The 18,782-nt window shown below is 52.9% G+C and overlaps 1 protein-coding gene across 4 annotated transcripts; it reads right to left on the bottom strand.

The window, feature by feature from the left end:
* Positions 1–2,326: 2,326 nt before the first annotated feature.
* Positions 2,327–17,406, bottom strand: ABHD6 (abhydrolase domain containing 6, acylglycerol lipase). Of its 4 annotated transcripts, none has more exons than XM_042017393.1 (10): positions 17,299–17,406; positions 13,879–13,948; positions 12,018–12,165; positions 8,535–8,691; positions 8,007–8,120; positions 7,673–7,805; positions 6,262–6,419; positions 5,404–5,458; positions 4,857–4,957; positions 2,327–4,166 (listed from the first exon to the last, which is right to left on the bottom strand). In XM_042017393.1, exons 3-10 carry the CDS (start codon positions 12,134–12,136, stop codon positions 3,990–3,992), a joined length of 1,014 nt encoding a protein of 337 aa, XP_041873327.1. In that variant the 5' UTR covers positions 12,137–12,165; positions 13,879–13,948; positions 17,299–17,406; the 3' UTR covers positions 2,327–3,989. The 4 variants fall into 4 exon arrangements, with proteins under 4 accessions (XP_041873327.1, XP_041873346.1, XP_041873335.1 ...); XM_042017412.1 differs by lacking the exon at positions 17,299–17,406 and adding an exon at positions 14,627–14,647; XM_042017401.1 differs by lacking the exon at positions 17,299–17,406 and adding an exon at positions 14,077–14,342.
* Between the last annotated feature and the right edge of the window lie 1,376 nt (positions 17,407–18,782).

The raw sequence follows: 18,782 nt of genomic DNA on the forward strand, positions 1-18,782 counted from the left end.
GCTCAGCAGCAAAACAGCTTGCTCAGAGGCAGTATTAGATTTTTTTTTTTCAAACCCTGTTGTGTTTTGCAGCCTCTCTTCAGAATACAGTGAAGCAGCCTTAGCAAGGCTCATAACAAGCTAGGAACCTGTCTTCTCCGTGTGAAAGGAAAACCGAGGTTTGCTCTCCGTGTCTGGAGCTGCGGGCAGAAGCAGCAGACAGGCAGCGCTGTCGGGCAGGGAACGGCAGGGAGAAGTCACCGAGTACTAGCGGCTCAGCGAGTGCTTAATGAACAGTCCCAAACCGCCCCCAAGAGGCTCCTGTGCGGAAAATGGCCTCCTAGAAGGAAAAGCAACCAAACCCGACCCCCCCGCCGACCCTGTGTGTTTTTTCTTGCATTCACTGCAAGTCTCAGCTGGAGGGTCCTGGCAGGGGTCCCTCGTTGTGTCACAAGGCAGCCACGGGCAGCACTGGGAACACGGGTACGGGCTGCGGTGCCCCCTCTACAGTGGGTGAGGGGGGCCATGCTCCAGGGCACTCTCATCCAGGCTTCCATGGGAAAAAACGTGTCCAAGTGGATTGTGACACACATTGAGTCAGGGGAAGGTTCAGCTGCCTGGTGGCTTACCAGGGTGGGGAACACCCACGACAGCACCCAAATCATAGTGCCAGATCCCCTGAGCATCACTCTGCCTGTCAGAGGATGTTCTGTGCAGACCTGTGCTGGTGAAATCGTCTCACAAGGCAGGAAATATTAATTAATCTGCTTTGCTGGGGAAAAAAGGGAGAAAGATGCTTTTCTACTGCAGACAAGCACCTGTCTGCAGCTGTGTAGAACAGGACCCAGCCCTGGTTTCCCTGAGGGTCCGTGTTTCAAGGACATCACATTTTCCCTTTCAGCATCAACTGGGCACACACCAAGTACCCAGGTACTTGGCTGCCACCAGCTCTGTCCCTCCTGCTCCCAATGACACTCCAGGAGCAGGTACCACCACAGACTTGGATGCTCAGCAGCAAAACAGCTTGCTCAAAGGCAGTACTGGATTTATTTCAAGCCAGCCCTGTTGTGTTTTGCAGCCTCTTCTCAGGATGCAGTGAAACAGCCTTAGCAAAGCCCACAACAACCAAGGGCCAACTCCTCACTTAGCTTTTGTGTGAACTTTTACCTCCATGAGCCTCATGACGCAGCCCAGCCCCAGTACAGACCTGGTTTAGCCACCTGGTTACAAGGAAAGCAGTACTTATACATGGGGCAACAAACCAAAAGGACACCTCCTCCCTCCTGACTCACCACGATGCTCAGGCTATGTGCAGGTTCCCAGTACCCAAGCTTACCACAACTGGGATCCAGTGCTTTCCTTATGGTTCCATCAGTGCTGCCCCTAAGACACACAAACCCACGAGGAGGAGCTGAAGCCTCTGCCCCCTCCCAAGCCCCATAACCAGCCTAGAGACGCACCCTTACCTGGACAGTGACCAGGGCTCACTGGGGTCTCAGTATCAAGGGGGCAGCAGCCAAAACCAAGGGAGTGTTTGGTGTGGGGCTTTTCTGGCTCCCAGCAGGAAATGAGGGTTAATGGGAGCAGCAGCCAGGTGTGTTTGCAGGTGCAGGCAGCTTACCTCCCTGCCTCTCCAGCAGGCTCAGCTGCTGCAGGGCCACTCTGGGCTCCCTCCAATACAGACCTGAGGGTTTTTATTGCTGAACTACAAGAGGCTGCAACACAGGATGTAGATGCCCTGAACCACCTCAGCCCCTGCCTGTGGGGGAGAAGCCCCCTCCCACCTTTGTGCTGTGGTCACCTTGATGCGTGCATCACTGCAGCAGTGGCAGGGCACAGGCAGGGGGATCAGGTGCCAGGAAGATGCTCCTCTGGCAAACAATGCAGCTGCTGGGCCTCAAGAGCCTCCTGGGGAAAGGAGAAATGCAAATACTTTTGCCTGTAAATTGATGTAATGCTATTCCTAGCACAGTGTATGAATTCAGTAAGATTTGCAATAATAGATGAAATTGGTATTTAACATACTTGCAAGGGTTTTAAGAGGAATCTTGGTGCTTAAAACCTAATTTCCTTGCCCCTTGAGGTTTTATTTTTCTTCTTGAGTGTTTGGTGCCACTTCCTCTTAAGAAAATGAAAAAAAAGGAAAATTTGTGTGGTCCTTGAAGAGATGAGATGAGCCTTCCTGGTCTTCAGCATCTCTCTTTCCATTACCAAATATTCCTCGAGCCAAAACCTGCATCTCCCAGAAATGTGGGGAGGAAAGAAGCAGTAGAGTAAGACCCCTGTGTCATCCCACACCACAGCCCCCTTCTTCTTCGAAGGAAAAAATAATCAGTGTACCATGGACTCCTTAAATCACTAGATTTTAATAGCCATATAAATCCTTTGCATACAGCAGTCTGTGGCATGAGAAACCATATAGATACCCAACAAATTTTTCTGGCCTTTAACACATAGAACTACCAGCAATTTTGTTTTTTAAATCAACTCCTGTAGTAGAAACAATAACCAAGCAATTAACAGCAAATTTCTAATTTTCTAAAAGAACAATGTTTCTTCTCTCAAAAAGAGCCAAGAAGCTGATGGGGAGTTTCAAATGTATGTACAGATTGGGGTACCTCAGGAAGCTGTCAGCACCACAAGCCTGTGTTCCCAGTCGTGGGGGGACACTCTAGCAGCACCCACTGTCACCCCCTGAGGAGGGCTGGGGGTGACAGCCACCTGCTGCTTTGCCTGTGAGGGCACCACACACCACCTACCCTCCAGCAGCATCCACTGGTCCTGCCCGAGACCGGGACCAGCGCTCTGTCCCTGGGACAGGCAGTGAGGGACCACGCCTGGAGAGGTGCAGGATCCATCCCTGGACATCACCTTGCAGGCTGTGAAGTGCAGCTTGCCTGTATTGCCTGTTTCTACCTACAGTTTCACTCGGTCAGGAGTTGTAATCACAGAGAGGATGTAGAAGCACCTTGTACCTTTCCCCACCACCACCCAGCACCTTGCAGGCGAGCTGACCCCTCCTCACCATCCCCTGTGCTGGTCACACACACAGCCCCCTCCCACCCCTCACGCCTGTTCCAGTGGCATTGGCTTTTGCAGAATTCACAGAATTCATTAAGAAAATCATTATTTACATCCAGGTGTTCAGCAGCACAATGTGATAGAGGAGCTGAGACAAAAGTTTGCCCGAGGTGGCTGAGTCACACCCTGGCCATGGGCTTATTGCTGACTCGGGCTCAGGGGCCGGATCGCCCCGGGCAGTTCCCATTGCCCCGGTTCCACAGCAGTGGCAAAGCTGCTGCCTGCACCCCGTTGTCACTGGCTGTGTTCACCCGCAGGGAGAACCAACCCTGGGCAAGGTGGGCTGTGCACAGACACCACACCCTGGGCAACGTTAAGGCATTACAAATACACAGGAGCTATTCAGGGATTTAGAAAAACCCACTCAGAGTGTAAACATTTTTGCACATACAGTCATTGGACTTCCACACATGAAGTTTTCTGTTGTTTTCTGCATAAATCATGAGTTAAGGAGCTACACAAAGAGCACTCAAGCAGACGCCTGGAGCACTTGGGGGTTCTCTTACAGCACAGCAGCATGCAACACGATGGACTCTAACTAGTAGAAATATTTTGGAAGTCTCAGTCCAGGATGCTTTCTCCTTCCTACGTTTCATATATAGTTTAGGTAAATGTCATGAACAACTACGTGCTGGTAACCCAGGTAAGATGGGTGGCTGTGTGATGAACACTGGGTGATTTCAGCTCATTTCTACCTTACCTCTAAGTAGAAAAGGGAGATACTCTGCTTCTGTTCCAGTATCTATGGAGGTTGCTCAATGACCCCAGGTCGCTGTGCCAATGGTGCTATAGGTTTAGGTATCAGTGATTCTGCCTTCCTCAGGGACTTTGGCACATTGACCCCGAATCATACAAGATCCCTGAGAACTTATCAAAGCTGCAGTACTTTACAATTTAACCTGGCATGGGCACTTCGCTCCCTGCCATGCTCATGCCTGCTTCTTGTTGTTGTCTATGCTGTGCAGCAGCGCCAGGAACTCCAGGATGAGGTTGGCTGTCTTGCGGGGCCGCTCCACCACCACCGAGTGCCCACAGTTCTCCAGGATGTACACATGGCAGTCTGGAATAGCGCTTGCTAAAACACTGGCACCAGAAACATCCAGGACCTGGATGGCAGTGGAAAAAACAGTCACTGCCACAGCGAGAGATGGGTTTTGCTGGACACTGTAGAAACCCTGTTGGGGTCCAACCGAGATGCAGAGCAAGGGTGCAGACACAGTCCTTGTGATACCATCGCCCTGCCTGGGGACAGGGCAGAGAGGCTGCATGGTGCAGCCTCAGCATGCAGCAGGAAACTCTCTCGTGTGCTTTTTGGCTGCTGTCTCAATGCAAAGGTATCATTGCAAGCAAACACTTGCATCTTTGCATTTATAGAGCCCTCTGCATGCCTGCAGCTTGCTTCCTCCCACTTCTTCCCTCCCACTTCTGCCTCTGAATCAAACCCGAAGACTCTGCCTTGAAGCCTGCCCACAATCCTCTTCCCAGTTGCCAGGACAACTCTCTGCTGACACTTTATTCTTCTTCCCAGCCCTTGCCTGCTTCAATGCTGGCACCTACCCCCCAGCTGGCCCCTTGCACTCCTCAGCCCTGGCACTGCCCTCTTCCTCCCTCTGGAAAGCTGGCTGTCAGCTTTCTGCCCATCACCCTGCTGAGCCCCTGCGTCTAAATCCACTGGGGACACATGTGCCAGCTCCCTGCAGAGCAGTGCACAGCTCGGCAGCACAGCCCCTACTGTGCCCCCGTGGGTGGGCACAGGCAGAGACAGGTCTGTGGGGGATGTGCAGGGGGCTGCCTACCTGGTCCTGCTTTCCCCAGATGACCTGTGTCGGTGCTTTGATCTTGCTCATGTTCTCGTGGAGAGAGTGCCTGGACTTTTCATCCACGATTTCTAAAAACACTAGTGGGACAAGAGGAGAGTCATTCCTACAGGGAGACATTTTGCCTTCCCTTCTCAAAGAGGGCCCTGTGGGCCAGTCCTGCCAGTATACCCTCCCTGGGAAACCCATGTAGAGATGACTGGCTGTCCTTGCTCTGCCACCAAGCCCAGCTGCAGAGGGACCCTCAGCCAGACCATCTCCTCATAGGCACTTGTTAACTCAGATGGGAGGGCAAGGGCGAAGCAGCAACCCCGTCAGCCTTGGGGGTGGCAGTGCATTGCTACCAGCGACCAAGGTGTGTCCCCAAATCTGTTAATGACATTGCCTGTTCCCACCCTCAGCAAGACAGCATGGGATGCTGGGGCCCACCCATGTGCTGGGGACATGGGGGCTGGGGACAGCTGGTCCCCACATCCTGGGGATCCTTCTGGAAAGCCTGGAGAGGAGGCTGCCACCATGCACTTACATTTCCGGTAAAATTCATTGTGTGGGATGCGAACGTCAACAAGGCCCTGGAGGATCTGCAGGGAGAGCAGAAGAGAGCTGCTGGAGGGGACCCATGCCCTGCACAGGTCTGAGCATGCCCAAGAGCACTCAACAGCAGCCCCTGCCACCCCAGCAACTGTGGCCCCAGCACGAGCTTCTTTCCTAAGTGTGTGGGGCTGTTGAAACCACACTTAAGCAACATATATTTCAGCAACAAGTAATACTGTCTTTTATGATGCAGACCCGATTTCTGCCCCTGGCTAGCAGCCACCTCAGCCATGACTGCACTTTTCTTCCTTCTTGTATTCTTTTGCCAAAAACACAAAAAGTCTTGGCATTACCTTACATTTTTTTCTTAGTCTCCAATCTACTCACTCCAGACTTCCTAAGGAAAACTAGTTTAATAGCCAGCCCCTCGCCAAGTTCCTCTCGCTCGAAAATGACGCAATTAATTTCCATCACTTTCATTTAAGAAGCAGCGAACAATCCCCCTCCACGTCACACAACAGCTGCCTTAGTTATTTAATGCTTCCTGCCAGCCATATTTACTAAAAACCCCTTCCACATCCCAGCCTGCTGCCAAAAACTTAATGGGAGGAGGAATTCCAGCAGGCACTGCCAGAGGGAGCTTGGAAAAGAGGCTTTGGAGGGAAGGTGCTGGACAGATGCAGGGAGTGGGACTGGGTGTATCTCACCTGGGTGATGGCAGGGTTGGCAGCTCCAGCTCCGCTCCCAGCATTGCCTCTGCTGCCACCATGCAGGCTCAGGGAGAAGCAAACCTGCTCACCACCTCCAAGCCCCCCTCTCCCAGCCGCCACAACCAGCGTTGGCTTCTCACCTGCTGTGGCACCTTGAAGCGAACGTAGGAGCAAAGCTTCAGCATATCCGCCATCTCCTCGGGTGTCGAGGGGATTAAAGGGATCCTGTCAATGTGTTTGGACTCTTGCAGCTCCCGGAGCTGCTTAATGAACTTGCTGTCAGTGGTACTTGGCAGGCCTGGGTGAAATGAGAAGGGGTGAACAAGCTAAAACACAGATGAGATCCCCCCAACAGCCCCAAAAAAAACCATTCTTGTACTGACCTCCCTCATCCCTGCTTCTGGCTTCCTGCCTGCTCACTCTTCAAAAAAATATTTTAAAAGAGGGGAAGAAAACATCTGTACATACAGCCACTTCAGTATGCATCCAGAGATACCCAGCCTCCCTCCTGTTCCAGGGCTTGGCACCACCAACCCTGCAGACTGGCACGGCACGAGGTGTAGACATGCATGACTACTTCAGCAAAAGCTCTAGTGATTATTTTTATGTGGTCAGCGGATGCAAACACTAGTGCGCAGCCTGCCACTGCACAGGTTGGACAGAAAATTTCAGCAGCCCCATCTGCATGCACCACTGAGGAAAAATTCCCCAGCAACTTAATCCCAATCCTTTCTGCAGCCTCCACACAGAGGTTTCATATCCAGAAACAGCCAGAGAGACAGTCGACACCTCTCCCAGAGGGGAGTGGGAACCTGACGCCCCCAGAGCCCGGTAGCTAGGTAACATTCGCTTTGTTTCATTCCTTAGTGCGTACTTGGAAGCCGCTTTCCTTGCGTGGGAGGGGGAAGGAGCTGCTATGACAACTGGGATGCAGCAAAGCCTCCCTGGCAGAGAAGCTCCCTGCCTGCCATGTCTCCTGCAGCATGTCATGCCCAGGCTCCCCTGAGCCCCCTGTCCAGGGATGGAGGGGATAGAGGGGACACCCTGCTGACCTGTGCCCAGCCCTGAAGTGCTCTTCCCACTCAAGGCACCCAAAGGTGGGAGGTCAGAGCTCTCTGGCTCCCAAAGCCCCAGCCCCTCAGCACACCAGCGCTTTCAGGAGGCCAGAATGGGGAGGTTATTCCTGTTGCAGTCTTGGTTCCCTCTCCTGAACTGAGAGGCTGCAGACAGGCCATGTGAAATGCCTGCCATCCCAAGGGAAAAGGCATTTTCCTGCAGAGCAGAACTTGTTCCGTTTGCCCTCGTCGCTGACTCTTACCAAAGCACAGTGGGACAAATGCCAAACCCCTGGAGAAGAGTAGTCAGCACAAGGCTGTGGTTTTCTCTTGTGCCTTGCCAGAGATTTTCAGACTGTAAATACAAATTATTTCTAAATGCTTTGCACTACATATCTATGGTACCCCCAGCACTGCCCAGGGCTTTTGCACTGGCTCCTGCTTGCCCTCTCTCTGTCTCTCCCTCTCTCTGTCTCACCTCCCCTGCCTTGCCCACCTGCAGGACAGATGAGGGTCAGGCTGCAAATATCTTCTGGGTACTGAGCAGCATAGACGCCAGCAACATTTCCCCCCATGGAAGTGCCAACCAGATGAAAGGGCTTTCTGTTCAGCTTGATGCACTCCACGAACTGGCAGGGAGCAGAAGGAGCATTGTTAGGAGAGAGGAAACAACAGCATGGTCATTCTTGAGGCTGGTGGCTGTGGCTGCCTGGGAAGGGAGGGAGCAAGGCCACACAAGGCAGACTCATGGGGCTTAGCATCCCTCACGTCCCCACATCCCTCACATCGCCACATCGCTCTGCGGAGGTGATGTGATGCTGGGGCTTTACCTGGTGTATTCTCTTAGCTTGCCCACTAATGGAGTAATCATCCAAGTCCGAGCGGGTCGTGCCCTCGTGCCCAGGCATGTCCACACACACCAAGTGCAGGTTATTTGGCAGGAACTGCAGAAACAAACCAGGGGTGGTTACAGTGCAGGGAAACTGCTGCAAAGCCCAGGGATGGCAAGGGGGGAGCCCGGGTGAAAGCAGCAGGGGGTCACTCTCCTCCTGGCAGCCCTGGTTGCTCGTGCACCAGAATAAGTCAGTTCAGGTACCAAGGAAGACATGATGAGAGAGCATGGCCAAGACTTGCATCCCATGGAGGCAGCAAGTGTGTACTGCTCTTCCCCTGCAGCTCTGCGTGTTATAGGGGTGAAGGGATGCAACAAGCAATGAGCATGGAGCTAAGGAGCGTGTTCCTAGCATGTTACAGCAGTCAGCCCATCCCATGCATGTGACCACTGGGCCCCCACACTGCCCCAAGCCCAGGACCATCAATTCTCAGTAAGGAGCAACATGATAGAAACGGAATCCCACCTTGACTATGGACAGCCACATGTCTTTGTGGGCAGAGAACCCATGTAACATGAGGATGGACGGTCGGTGTCCAGGTCTCCCTCTATAGGAATAACAAAACTGATAGTCATCGTAGTTTGCATATCTAACCTGCATGCCCAGGGCTCGGCGCCAGTACCTGGAAACAAGGAGAAAACACCAGTGAGCAAGACAAGACCAGGGCCCAGCCATGGTATAAGCCAGGTGACAAATCCAAGGGCAGCCACAGATCTGCTGGCTCACTAAGGCCAGTTAGGTTGGGCTCTCACTGGTGCCATAATGCGCCTACTGGGATTAACTCTGTGCCTCTGGTCCCTGGACAGGTGTAGCACTGGTGGCTGGCTGCACTGCAGATGGTTTGTGGAGACACTCTATTAAGAAATTTTTTAAAAAACCCTAAATAACTCATTTAGAAATGGAAATGGGCCAAAATAACAATGGTAAAACAGAAAATGCCCAAAGGCAGGTATGAGGACAGAGACTCAAGAGAGAGGGGCAGCACACGCGGCAAGGCAGCGTGCAGGGTGGGCAGGCCAAGGGAGACAGTTCTCCCAGGTGGATAAGGTGGGTTTGTGACAGGGTTATCTGGACACAATCCTGTGGGGAGTACATCACCCCACAGACAAACACATCAGTTCCCAGCCAAAACAACCATGTCACCCTGGAGCACCACAGAAACCCGGTTCCCATGGACCAACTAGACAGCCTTTGAAAATGTATTTTATATTTTATATATATAAAAAATATATATTTTATACACACACAAAGGACCAGAGGGGACCATCCTTACACCGGGTTTAGCACCCCCGAAGATAGCAGGCTAAGCCCAAGGCTGTTCCTCTGAAAAGCAGAGGCAGACAGCTCCTGCCAGCATATGCTTGCAGCCTGCTCAGAGGATGCAGCAAACTGCTGGCCAGAAGGACCTGGACAGAGATTATCGGTGACACTTTGGACACATGATGTGTACGTGCAGCCCCAGGCAGACAGCAGACAGCAGGGTCGCTTTCTCTGCCTTTCCCCTGAGCTCAGATATAACCCTTGTCAGGACAACTACTGGGCTACTCCTGGTGGCCAAGACACTGGCAAATACTTTTATATGCCGTATCAGAGTTTATTTAAGATACAAGAGCAAGGTCACCAACACTTCTGGACTGTCCTACCTCTCTGCCCACTCAAAGCTTATGCATAGTGGAATCCTCTTTTAGCATAATCTCTTTTTCGAGGGAGTTAATGGGACTTAAGCAGCATCTCAGTTCTGTGCTGGTCCTACAAGGAGAGGTGAATTTTTCCTTAATAAGTGTCTTAAGAGTCCTTGCCTCAAAGGCACTGGTGTGAACTACCGATGGGCAAGATGATAACATTTTTAGCAACTGATCCTAATGGATCAATTCTGCAGAAGGCAAAATAATCTGTGCAAAGCTGAACTGATCCCTCACAAGGTGTTAACTCACTTAGTGGCAGCAGCAAGAGTGATAAACTGATTAACCCCTGTCACAGCACAGGCAGAGCAGCTCCAGGGCCAGAGTCAGCGGGACAGCCCTGGATGTCCTGCCGGGCAGGAAGGCGCATTAGTGGCAGGGAAAGCAGAGAGGCCACGGGTGAGGGGGGCCCAGCATGACCCTTGACTGTGCCAGCTGAGGACACACTGACTGGCAGTGAGGAGAAGGAGCAGGCAGGGAATTATGGAAGAAGGGAGAAGGGAAAAGGTTCCCCCAGGACCTCCCAGGAGCAGTGCTGCAAAGCTGGAGCTGCACAGGGCTGAAAGGGGACGGCAGCATGTCTGCAGCTGCCTGCACCTCCCCTGCCTCCATTTCACCCCTGAAAAAAATCCAACTTGTAAAGAAGCCAGTAGAAAAGGAAGAATAAGGGCAAACCCACACTTCTCATCCACTGTCCCTAACAAAAGAAACAGGGCATCGCAGGGCACACAGGGCATCGCAGTTACTCCTGCAGGAAGCCCATACTGCCAGAAATGCTGGAAGAGAGAGATGGGGGGAGCACACCCTTCAAAAGAATACAGTCCTGATCCCTGCTCACATGCTCCCTCCCTCACCCAGACACAGACCAACCTGCCCACAGTGCATTTTCACTCAGCCCCTTATCTGCAACCCCAAAAGAACAAAGGCAGCAAGGCATTCTCTACCTTCTACTCAGCCTGGCTCCTCCAAGCTCCTGGCATCAGACCCTGCACCTCCTTTGCCCTGTCCTGCCACCCCTGCCTGTGGCTGCGGAAGGCTTCAGCCTGACCACACTCACTCAGCAGTGTTTTGCAGGGATGCTCCTCAGAACCTCAGTCCATCAGGGTCCTCCCTGGCTTCCACCAGCCACTCATATATCCAAAGAAGTAAACCACTTTGACTGCCAAACCCTGTACCACCATGGGGCAGCAGAAGGCTGTGACACTGCCTCCTCTCCTTTGCAGGGTGATGATCCCATCATTGGGGTTTTCATCCCATGCTCTTCCTCTCTCAGATGCCATGAATAAAAGGCTGCTAATTAAAGTGCCTTTAGAAACAGGCTTCATCCTGTTACTACACTGGAGTGCTGCAGTGGGCAGCTTCCTCTCACAGGAGGTCACTTGGATTTGGAAACACCCCATGAGGTGAAATGCAGGAGCCACCATCTGCCAGCAGCATGTGAGTGCAGCCTGACATGCTGCCTGCTCTGCCCGTGCTGTCTGCTGCTGCCTGCTCCATGCTGGGGGATGAGACTCTGCCCCAACTTCTGAAGGGAGTTATTCCAGGTTTTCCTTGCAATAAACCCAGAGAGGAAAGCTGCCAGTGGGCTTATCACTGATTTCCAGGGACAAAGGAGGACTGAAGGATGAAGTGCTTGCCTCCCAGTATTGGAAAGGACAAGATTCAAGGGGATAAGGAAAAGCATCCCTCCATCTTCTCTGATGCTTCATTCCAGAAGAAAAAGAGAGGATGAGAAAAGCCTCATCCATAACTACTAATGAAGGAGAAGTCCCTGCCTGCTGGGCGGGCTGTCAGCTGGGATGGAGTGTGTGAGCCTGGGGACACCCACACCACAGCCACATTGATGAGGTGGGAGATCACCAGACTGCCACAGCTGCCGGGCTGGTGGACAGGCTGCAACGGCAGTGCTTTTCCCAGTCTCAGTCCTGTCCTTGGGGAAAGCAACCCAAAAAGGTTTGGAGAGATCTTGCAAGCTGGCACTGCAGTGGCAGCCTGGCCAACAGCCCCTTGGCACAGCAAGGGGCCTGACAGATACATGCCTCAGCAGCCAAAATGCAATAGGAAAATGCCATTTTCTTCTCCCAGACATGCTTAAAGCTGCACACAGCTGGCACGGCCCTGGAGGACCTCAGCTCACCTGCTGCCATCGCTGTCAGGGGCAGGAGCACCCAGCTCTGTTGCACCACTGCGACCTCTGTGTGGGGGGGCCTGCTGGGCACGGGTTCCACCCCTGCCACACTGAGAGCAGCGGGGCTCGTGCACTCACCAGTAATAGATGCGGATAAGCGCCGAGGGCCAGAGGAGGAATGAGGCCACGAAGGCCAGGATGGGGATAGCCAGGGTGCCGCCGGCGATGACAAACATGTTCAGTACATCCAGGTCCATGCTGCTCTTCAGTAATCAGCCTCACCTGCCTGCATTTAGGGAAAGTTCTGAGGTTAACCACCAGAAATTATGACAAGTCATTGCTAAATAAGAACTGCTGCCAGGTGAGGAGGAAAGCAGATCTGCAAGAGGCAGATATCACTCAGGAGCACAGCAAAGTCTCCTTCAGTTTTAAAACCCAATTATTTCTTCTGATTCCTTAATGGATCTCATTATTGCAATGTTATCCTCTCAGGAGAGCACATCTCAAACGGGCAGTGAGCCTCCTAACAGGCACGGAACGTGTCCGGGGTGACAGGACACAACATGGCCCTTGGGACACTTTGCAGACACAGGAAGCACAGCCCCCTGAGGGGTGCAGGCAGCCTTTCCCCCCACCATGAGTACAGACAGCCGTTCCCCCCATGGGTGCAGGCAGCACCAGCTTCAGGCAGGCTCCATGCTTCTTTTTGGAGGCAGGTGTCCAGCTCTGACTCCCTTCCCTCCCCCTGCCTGATCCCAAATCCCCAGCACACAACCACTGACCTAGAATTGATGGGTTGAGCCCAGCTCTCATTACTGCTCTGCACAGGCACCAACTAATCAAGGAAGCAGAGTCTATTAATGGACTCGGGAACAGAAGAAAACAACTTGGCAGGGCACTCTTTGGTGTCCAGCCCTTACCAGAGACAAATTTATCCCCACCCCCACATCCTCACTTCTGCCCCACATTTTGCACTTGGATCACAGATTCCCATCCCTGCTCCCCATCATCATTTGGACAAATCCCAGGGACAGCAGGTGGAGGACACTGGGAACAAGGGCAAGCTCTCACACAATGTCATGTTTGTCCCTGAACTCTCCCCACCACAGACAGCTGGGATATATTTTTCTCATTAAGAGATTAAATGCTGCCACGCACACATCTCCTCTAATTCCCCCTGCTAACCAACTCATGGCTCCCCCTTTCCTCAGCACGAGCAGTTTTGTCCCACATTTGTAAAATGAAACATCCTCAATGCCTGCTCTCCCACCAGCCACTCACCCCCCATCACCACCTCCAGATTTCTCCGTGCCAGGACAGTCAGATTTTTTCCAGCTTCCTGCAAGACTCCCAGTGGTGTGTGTGTGGTATGTTGATGCCATGAAACAGGAAGACAATCACCACAGTCACAGCCTCCCGCCCCCAGACACCATCACATTGGATCACACTGGACCCCCCCACTTGGTTACACATAACCAAGAGAAACGGTTTACAGAACCCCTGAAGCATCAGCCAGATTTGCCCTCTTCCCCCAGGGAAAATAGGAATAACTGAAATTTGAGGAATACTGTAAATATTTCCACCAGGCACCTCCTTAACAAAGCTAAACCTCATTTCCTCCTTCAAGCCTCAACAACACGTCGTTACTCATTTAATTAACATTTTGTAGAAAGATCTTTGATCTCGGCATGGCTTGTTCATAGATAAACACTTTATGCAACCGATAAACCTTATCCATGGGAGCAGGGCTGCAAGGGAGCCCACCCCCAGAGCACTCGCTGTCTTTCCCTATGTCACTAAAACAGGGCAAACATTAAGCACAGAAAATCGCCATTGTTCCCATTGGTGACCCGTAACGAGAGAAGGCTGCAGGAAGGAAAAAGCGTGGGATGGTGGGAGCCCTTGTGCTCCCTGGCACAGGGTCACCACCTCTGCCTCCACCTCCACACCGCTTTTAGAAAACTAAACGAGGAGAAAGCCTTTAAAAAGCCTGGCTTACCTTGCAGAATTCCCCTTCTCCTCTCGGCACAAGTCCTGCTCGCTGTGGGCAGCGGCGATGTCTGAAAACACTGTCAGAAGAGGAAAAAAACAAGGTCAAAATCGCAGTCCTGCTTTTACTCCTCCCTTCAGGCTCCGCAGCCCGGTGAGTTTGGGGTATTGAAGCCACCAGCTTCCCTTTAAGACGTCTCATATTCACCTTCTGACCAACCTTTCCCCTGTTTATCTAAATATGGTCTTTGGTACAATAAAGCCCGCTTTGTTCCAAGCAGCAGCAAAGTGCAAGCTGCCATCGGAGAGGGAGCGAGAGCCGCGGGGGGGAGAGCCGAGCCCAGCAGCCCCAGGCAGGGCTGCGCGGACCCAGCGCCGCGGGCTCATGCTTGCCCTTCAGGTGATTACTGCTATTAGAACAAAGCCAGCTAAGCTGCTTCTCGTCCCCTTCCTCTTTGTCTTAAAGGTACTTTTCCAGGCCCCCCCTCCGAGCCTTCCCTGTGTGACACAGGCTGAAGCGAAGCGCAGCCGCAGGAAATGACTGGGGAGGCAGCAAAATGCTGCCCTGAACTCGCTGGCAGATTTTGGCTGTGAAATTCACAGGGGACGATCAACAGGAGCACCGGAGCCACCCGGCATGAATTCTGGGGGCTGCTTCAAGCCAGAAAATCCCTGAGAGCCCCCCCTTGCCACGGCCGGGGGATGCTGTCCCCATCAGGCCGGAGCATTTCGGCAGGGCCGTGGCAGCCCCCGCTCACCACGTGAGCCCGGCGCCCAATGCCGGCCGTGCGCACCCGGCAAGCCCCGCTCAGGGCCCCGCTGGCCACGGGTGCCTGGGGGGGAGGATGCTCGGGGAGCCCCGTGGCGCTTCCGAACCTCCTTCTGCGTGGGCAGAGCACCGCCACTATTTCCATGGCTACCTCCGATGGAGGAAAATGTCAGCAGGCTCAGCTGTGCAGTCAGGGCCAGCCACCGTCACCACAGTCCCCAGCACCCCCTGCCCCACGAAGCCACCCCTGCACCCAGCAGTGCTGCAGGGACAGCGGCTCCCCAAAGCCTCGTGGGAGCACCCACAGTGGCAATGCCCTGCGATGGTGCTCTGCCGAGGGAACCATAACCCCTCCCTGCTGCAGTGGGACCAGGCAGCATCACGGCAGGCCGCGGCACAGTCCTTCGCTACCAGCTAGAGTAGCTTTTTAAGCTACTGTGGGTTTAAAAATAAAACAAGCCCTCTGGTAACAGCCATAAGTCTTCATACCACAGCTCATCCATCACTCTGGAGTGCCCTGTGACCGAGAGTCACAGCAAGTGGCCCCAAGTGTTGCTACTGCTTCTCGGAAGGATCTCCATATACTTCATAAATTAACTTGCAAACATCAATTAGGCAACTCTGATAAATGGTGTGTGATAAATGATGTGGTGATAACGCCAAGCACACTGCACACATGGCAGGGCACGGGATGCCAAACCAGGAGCACTGGTTCCTGTACTGGCAACAAGCACTAATCACCACAGCCTGCATCCCGCATCGGAGGATCCCCAAAACAAGGCACCCCAGGTAATGGGATAGTCCCAGGACAGATGCTAAGGGGAGGCTCCACATCTTCATTTGTTTGCTACTTCCTCCCCTGTGTTAGATTCAAGTAAAGGTTTCAACACCTGCAGAGAGAGGGGCCAGCAGGTGGAAGGGGTCTGTGGGTCACTACAGAGGACAGCGTGTTGGGGACAGTCCCAAGGCCATAGGACAAAGGTATTTTTCCTCTTTCAAGCTCAGTGTGTCACTCCTGGGAGGCTGGGGAAGACCCAGCTCAGTGTGTATCTGTCATTTTTTTCCAAGCCCCACAGAGAGGCAGCAGCAGCACAAAACCTACCCCAAGGCAGAAGGGCCTTGGGTTGGAAGAGGGAACTGGCAGCTGATGCACTGGGCAGCCCTGAGGAAGGCCAGGCAGGGATTTCACAAAACAAGAATCACATGTATGCCCTCACTGCCAACATTCAGGCACAAAGGCTGTCCTGGGCTGTGCTCGTTGGGACTGGGCTGCACAACTGCTACTGCACCCAGCGTTTTGCTCAGCCCACCTGCACCCAGTGCAGCCCATGTCTGACTGATCACTGTATAGCTGAAAGCTAAGCAGCACATTTAGGCATATGTTAATTTGGTTTATTTTTAAGATCTGAAAAGGAAAAAGCATCAACCAATTTTAAGATCCCACTGCAGAAACAGGGGGCTTTGAAGGACCTCAGTGGCTGAGGTGGGGCCCCCCAAAAGCCCCAGCTCACACCACTAACCATGTAAAAAGAAAAATCTAAAACATGCAAGTGACCCTTTCCCTTGGAAACTCCCTCACCCTTGCATCCTCTGGAGCCAGAAAAATAATATTGACTATAAATGACAACATAACTACTGTTACGACTCCCCAGTGGTGTAGTTTGCTATGTGATCCTTTAGGTGCTAATCACAGTGAAGTTGTGATTTAATACCTATTAATATTTGAAAGATGTCTGTCTGTCAGTCAGCCAGCTCTCAATCCAGCCTCCCGTGAGCTGAGAGTAGGAAATGTGCCCTTTCACCTTCATTTATTTATAGATGGCAGAAATGAGATCATTATGTCTGCAGCAGCGTTTCTCAAAACGTACATCTCTGAGCCATTTGTATCTGTGCAACACGGCTCCAACACGAGCCAGAGAGCCTGGGCTGCTCTGTGACCCTCCTGCTGTACCCCAGGCTGGGAACAGGCAGGGACAAGCCATCAGCATCACTGCCAGCCAGCTTGGGGACAAGGTGGATGAAAAGCATGACCCAAGCAGGCTGTGCTGCCAGTCAGCTGCTGGTTTAGAAATTCATAACGTGCCCATCCTCCTTCCGGACCCCACTGCCATCCTCATCCCGCCGCACACGCACGCAGCAGAGCACGCACGGCACATCAGATGTCACGAGTGAGCTCGGACTCAGCCGCCTCCTGGGGAGGGGGTAGGAAAGAGTTGGGCAGGGATGAGGTAGGAGTATCCAGGGTCCACATCCTGGCCCCTACTCTCAGCACAAAGGCCCCCCCGCCAAAGCATTCTCCTTCGGCAAAATGACAGCATCCTCCGAACAGCAGCAGCTGAGACCATAGAATCCTTTAGAGTCATAAAACGGTTTGCATTGGAAGCAACCTTAAAGATCATCTTGTTCCAACCCCCTCGCCACCAAATGATTAATTGTTGGGGGAGGGGAGGCATTTAAAGGCAAATTAATTAAATCTTTGAATATATATGTTAATGTTTTTCTTGGATTTCGTCTTTGCTCACGATCTTCTACCCACCCCCAGCGATGCCAGGGTTGGGACCGGGGAGACCCGGACGCCGGAACGGCCCCCCCTCCGCTCACTTTCCCCCCCGTCCTGTCATTGCCACCGTCAGCCCCGCATCCCGCCCCCCCGCCTCTCACCGGTCCGATCCGATCCGAGCCGCGCCGGGCCGTAATGGCAGCGCCGGGCGGCGGAACGCGGCGGCTCCGCTGCGCCCTCCCCCCGCGCCGGTGCGGCTCCACGGGGCGCAGCGGAGAGGCGGGGATGCGGCTCCACGGGGCGGGATGCCAGGGGGTATAGGCGGGACACAGGTGGGGTGAAAGGGGGATGAGGTAGGGGCGAAAACGGGGGTTACAACGGGCTGCAAGGGGGGATGCGATAGGGCTGCTTTGCCGATGCGACGGGGGGCCGCAAGGGCTGCAAGGTGGAAACAGTGGGGGGAGGTAGAGCGACGTCAACGGAGGTGCAAGGGGGTGATGCAATCAAGCTGCAAAAGGAATGCAGGGGACAAGTAATGGGGCTTCCATGGGGATCGCAACAGGGGTGGGAAGGGGCATGCAATGGGGGGGTTCAGTGGAGCTGTGATGGGAATTTTGTGGGGTTGAAGTGGGGGATGCAACTGGGCTGCAGTGGAAGTGCAAGTGGTATATAACAGGGATGCAAGGGGGACAATGTGGAGGTGCAAGAGGGGATGCAGAGTGGCAACAGAGGGATGTGATGTGACTGTAGTGGGGGTGTGAGGGAGGGATGCAAGTGGGCTGCAGGGGGTGGGCAGTTACAACAGGGTTGGGTTTACAACAGAAATGTAAAGGGGGTGTGCAAGGGACGCACAGCAGGGCACCAAAGAGGATGCTATGAGGCTGCAGAACTCATACAATGGGGTTGCCATGGGGATGCAACAGGGATAAAAAAGGGAATGTCGTACGGCAGCAACAGGGTTTCAAGGAGATACAGGGGTGGATACAACAGGGGTTACAACAGGGATGTAAAGGGGATGTGGTACAATTGCCACAGAGATACAAAGGAGAGCGCAGTGCTACACCCCACAGAGAAACCTCACAGTCCCCTCGAATGAGGCCTGGGAGCAGGCTTGGGGTGGGGGACAGCTGTTCCCAGCGCTTGGGGAGGGCTGTGATCAGGCATGTTCCCATCGAAAGGGCATAAAGGTTGATATCAGAGCATCCCACTTATAAAAATCCTATTTCAGGTGTAAAAGTAAGTCTGTCACTTAGGTTACAAATCTTTTACCTTCCCAATAGATGACACTGTTTGCTCTCAGGAGCTGCATTTCAACTTGCATTTTAAAATCTGCTCCGATTTTTCTCAAAACTGCCACCTGAATCCTTTTGCTATAAGCAAATTTACTTTCATTCCCCCTGGGTCACATATCAGGCTGGTGTGTATCTTCAAGACGTGCCAAAAAATTATGAGAAAACTTAATTAAATTGGAAATGAGATCAGCTCCAGAGTAAATGCAAATTGGGTCAAATCCTCACCCCACCTGTACTTTGATAAAGGATGTCCCTTTGGACAGGCTGGGGGAGGTGACATAATTGGTGTAAAGGGCTTTCCAGGTCAGAGTTTACTACAATAATCTAAGCTTTTGATAACATGAACTGTCAGA

This window comes from Corvus kubaryi, unplaced genomic scaffold (genome assembly GCF_017639235.1).
Source record: "Corvus kubaryi isolate FWS band 111438036 unplaced genomic scaffold, C.kubaryi_AGA036_p1.0 136, whole genome shotgun sequence".
NCBI lineage: Eukaryota > Metazoa > Chordata > Aves > Passeriformes > Corvidae > Corvus > Corvus kubaryi.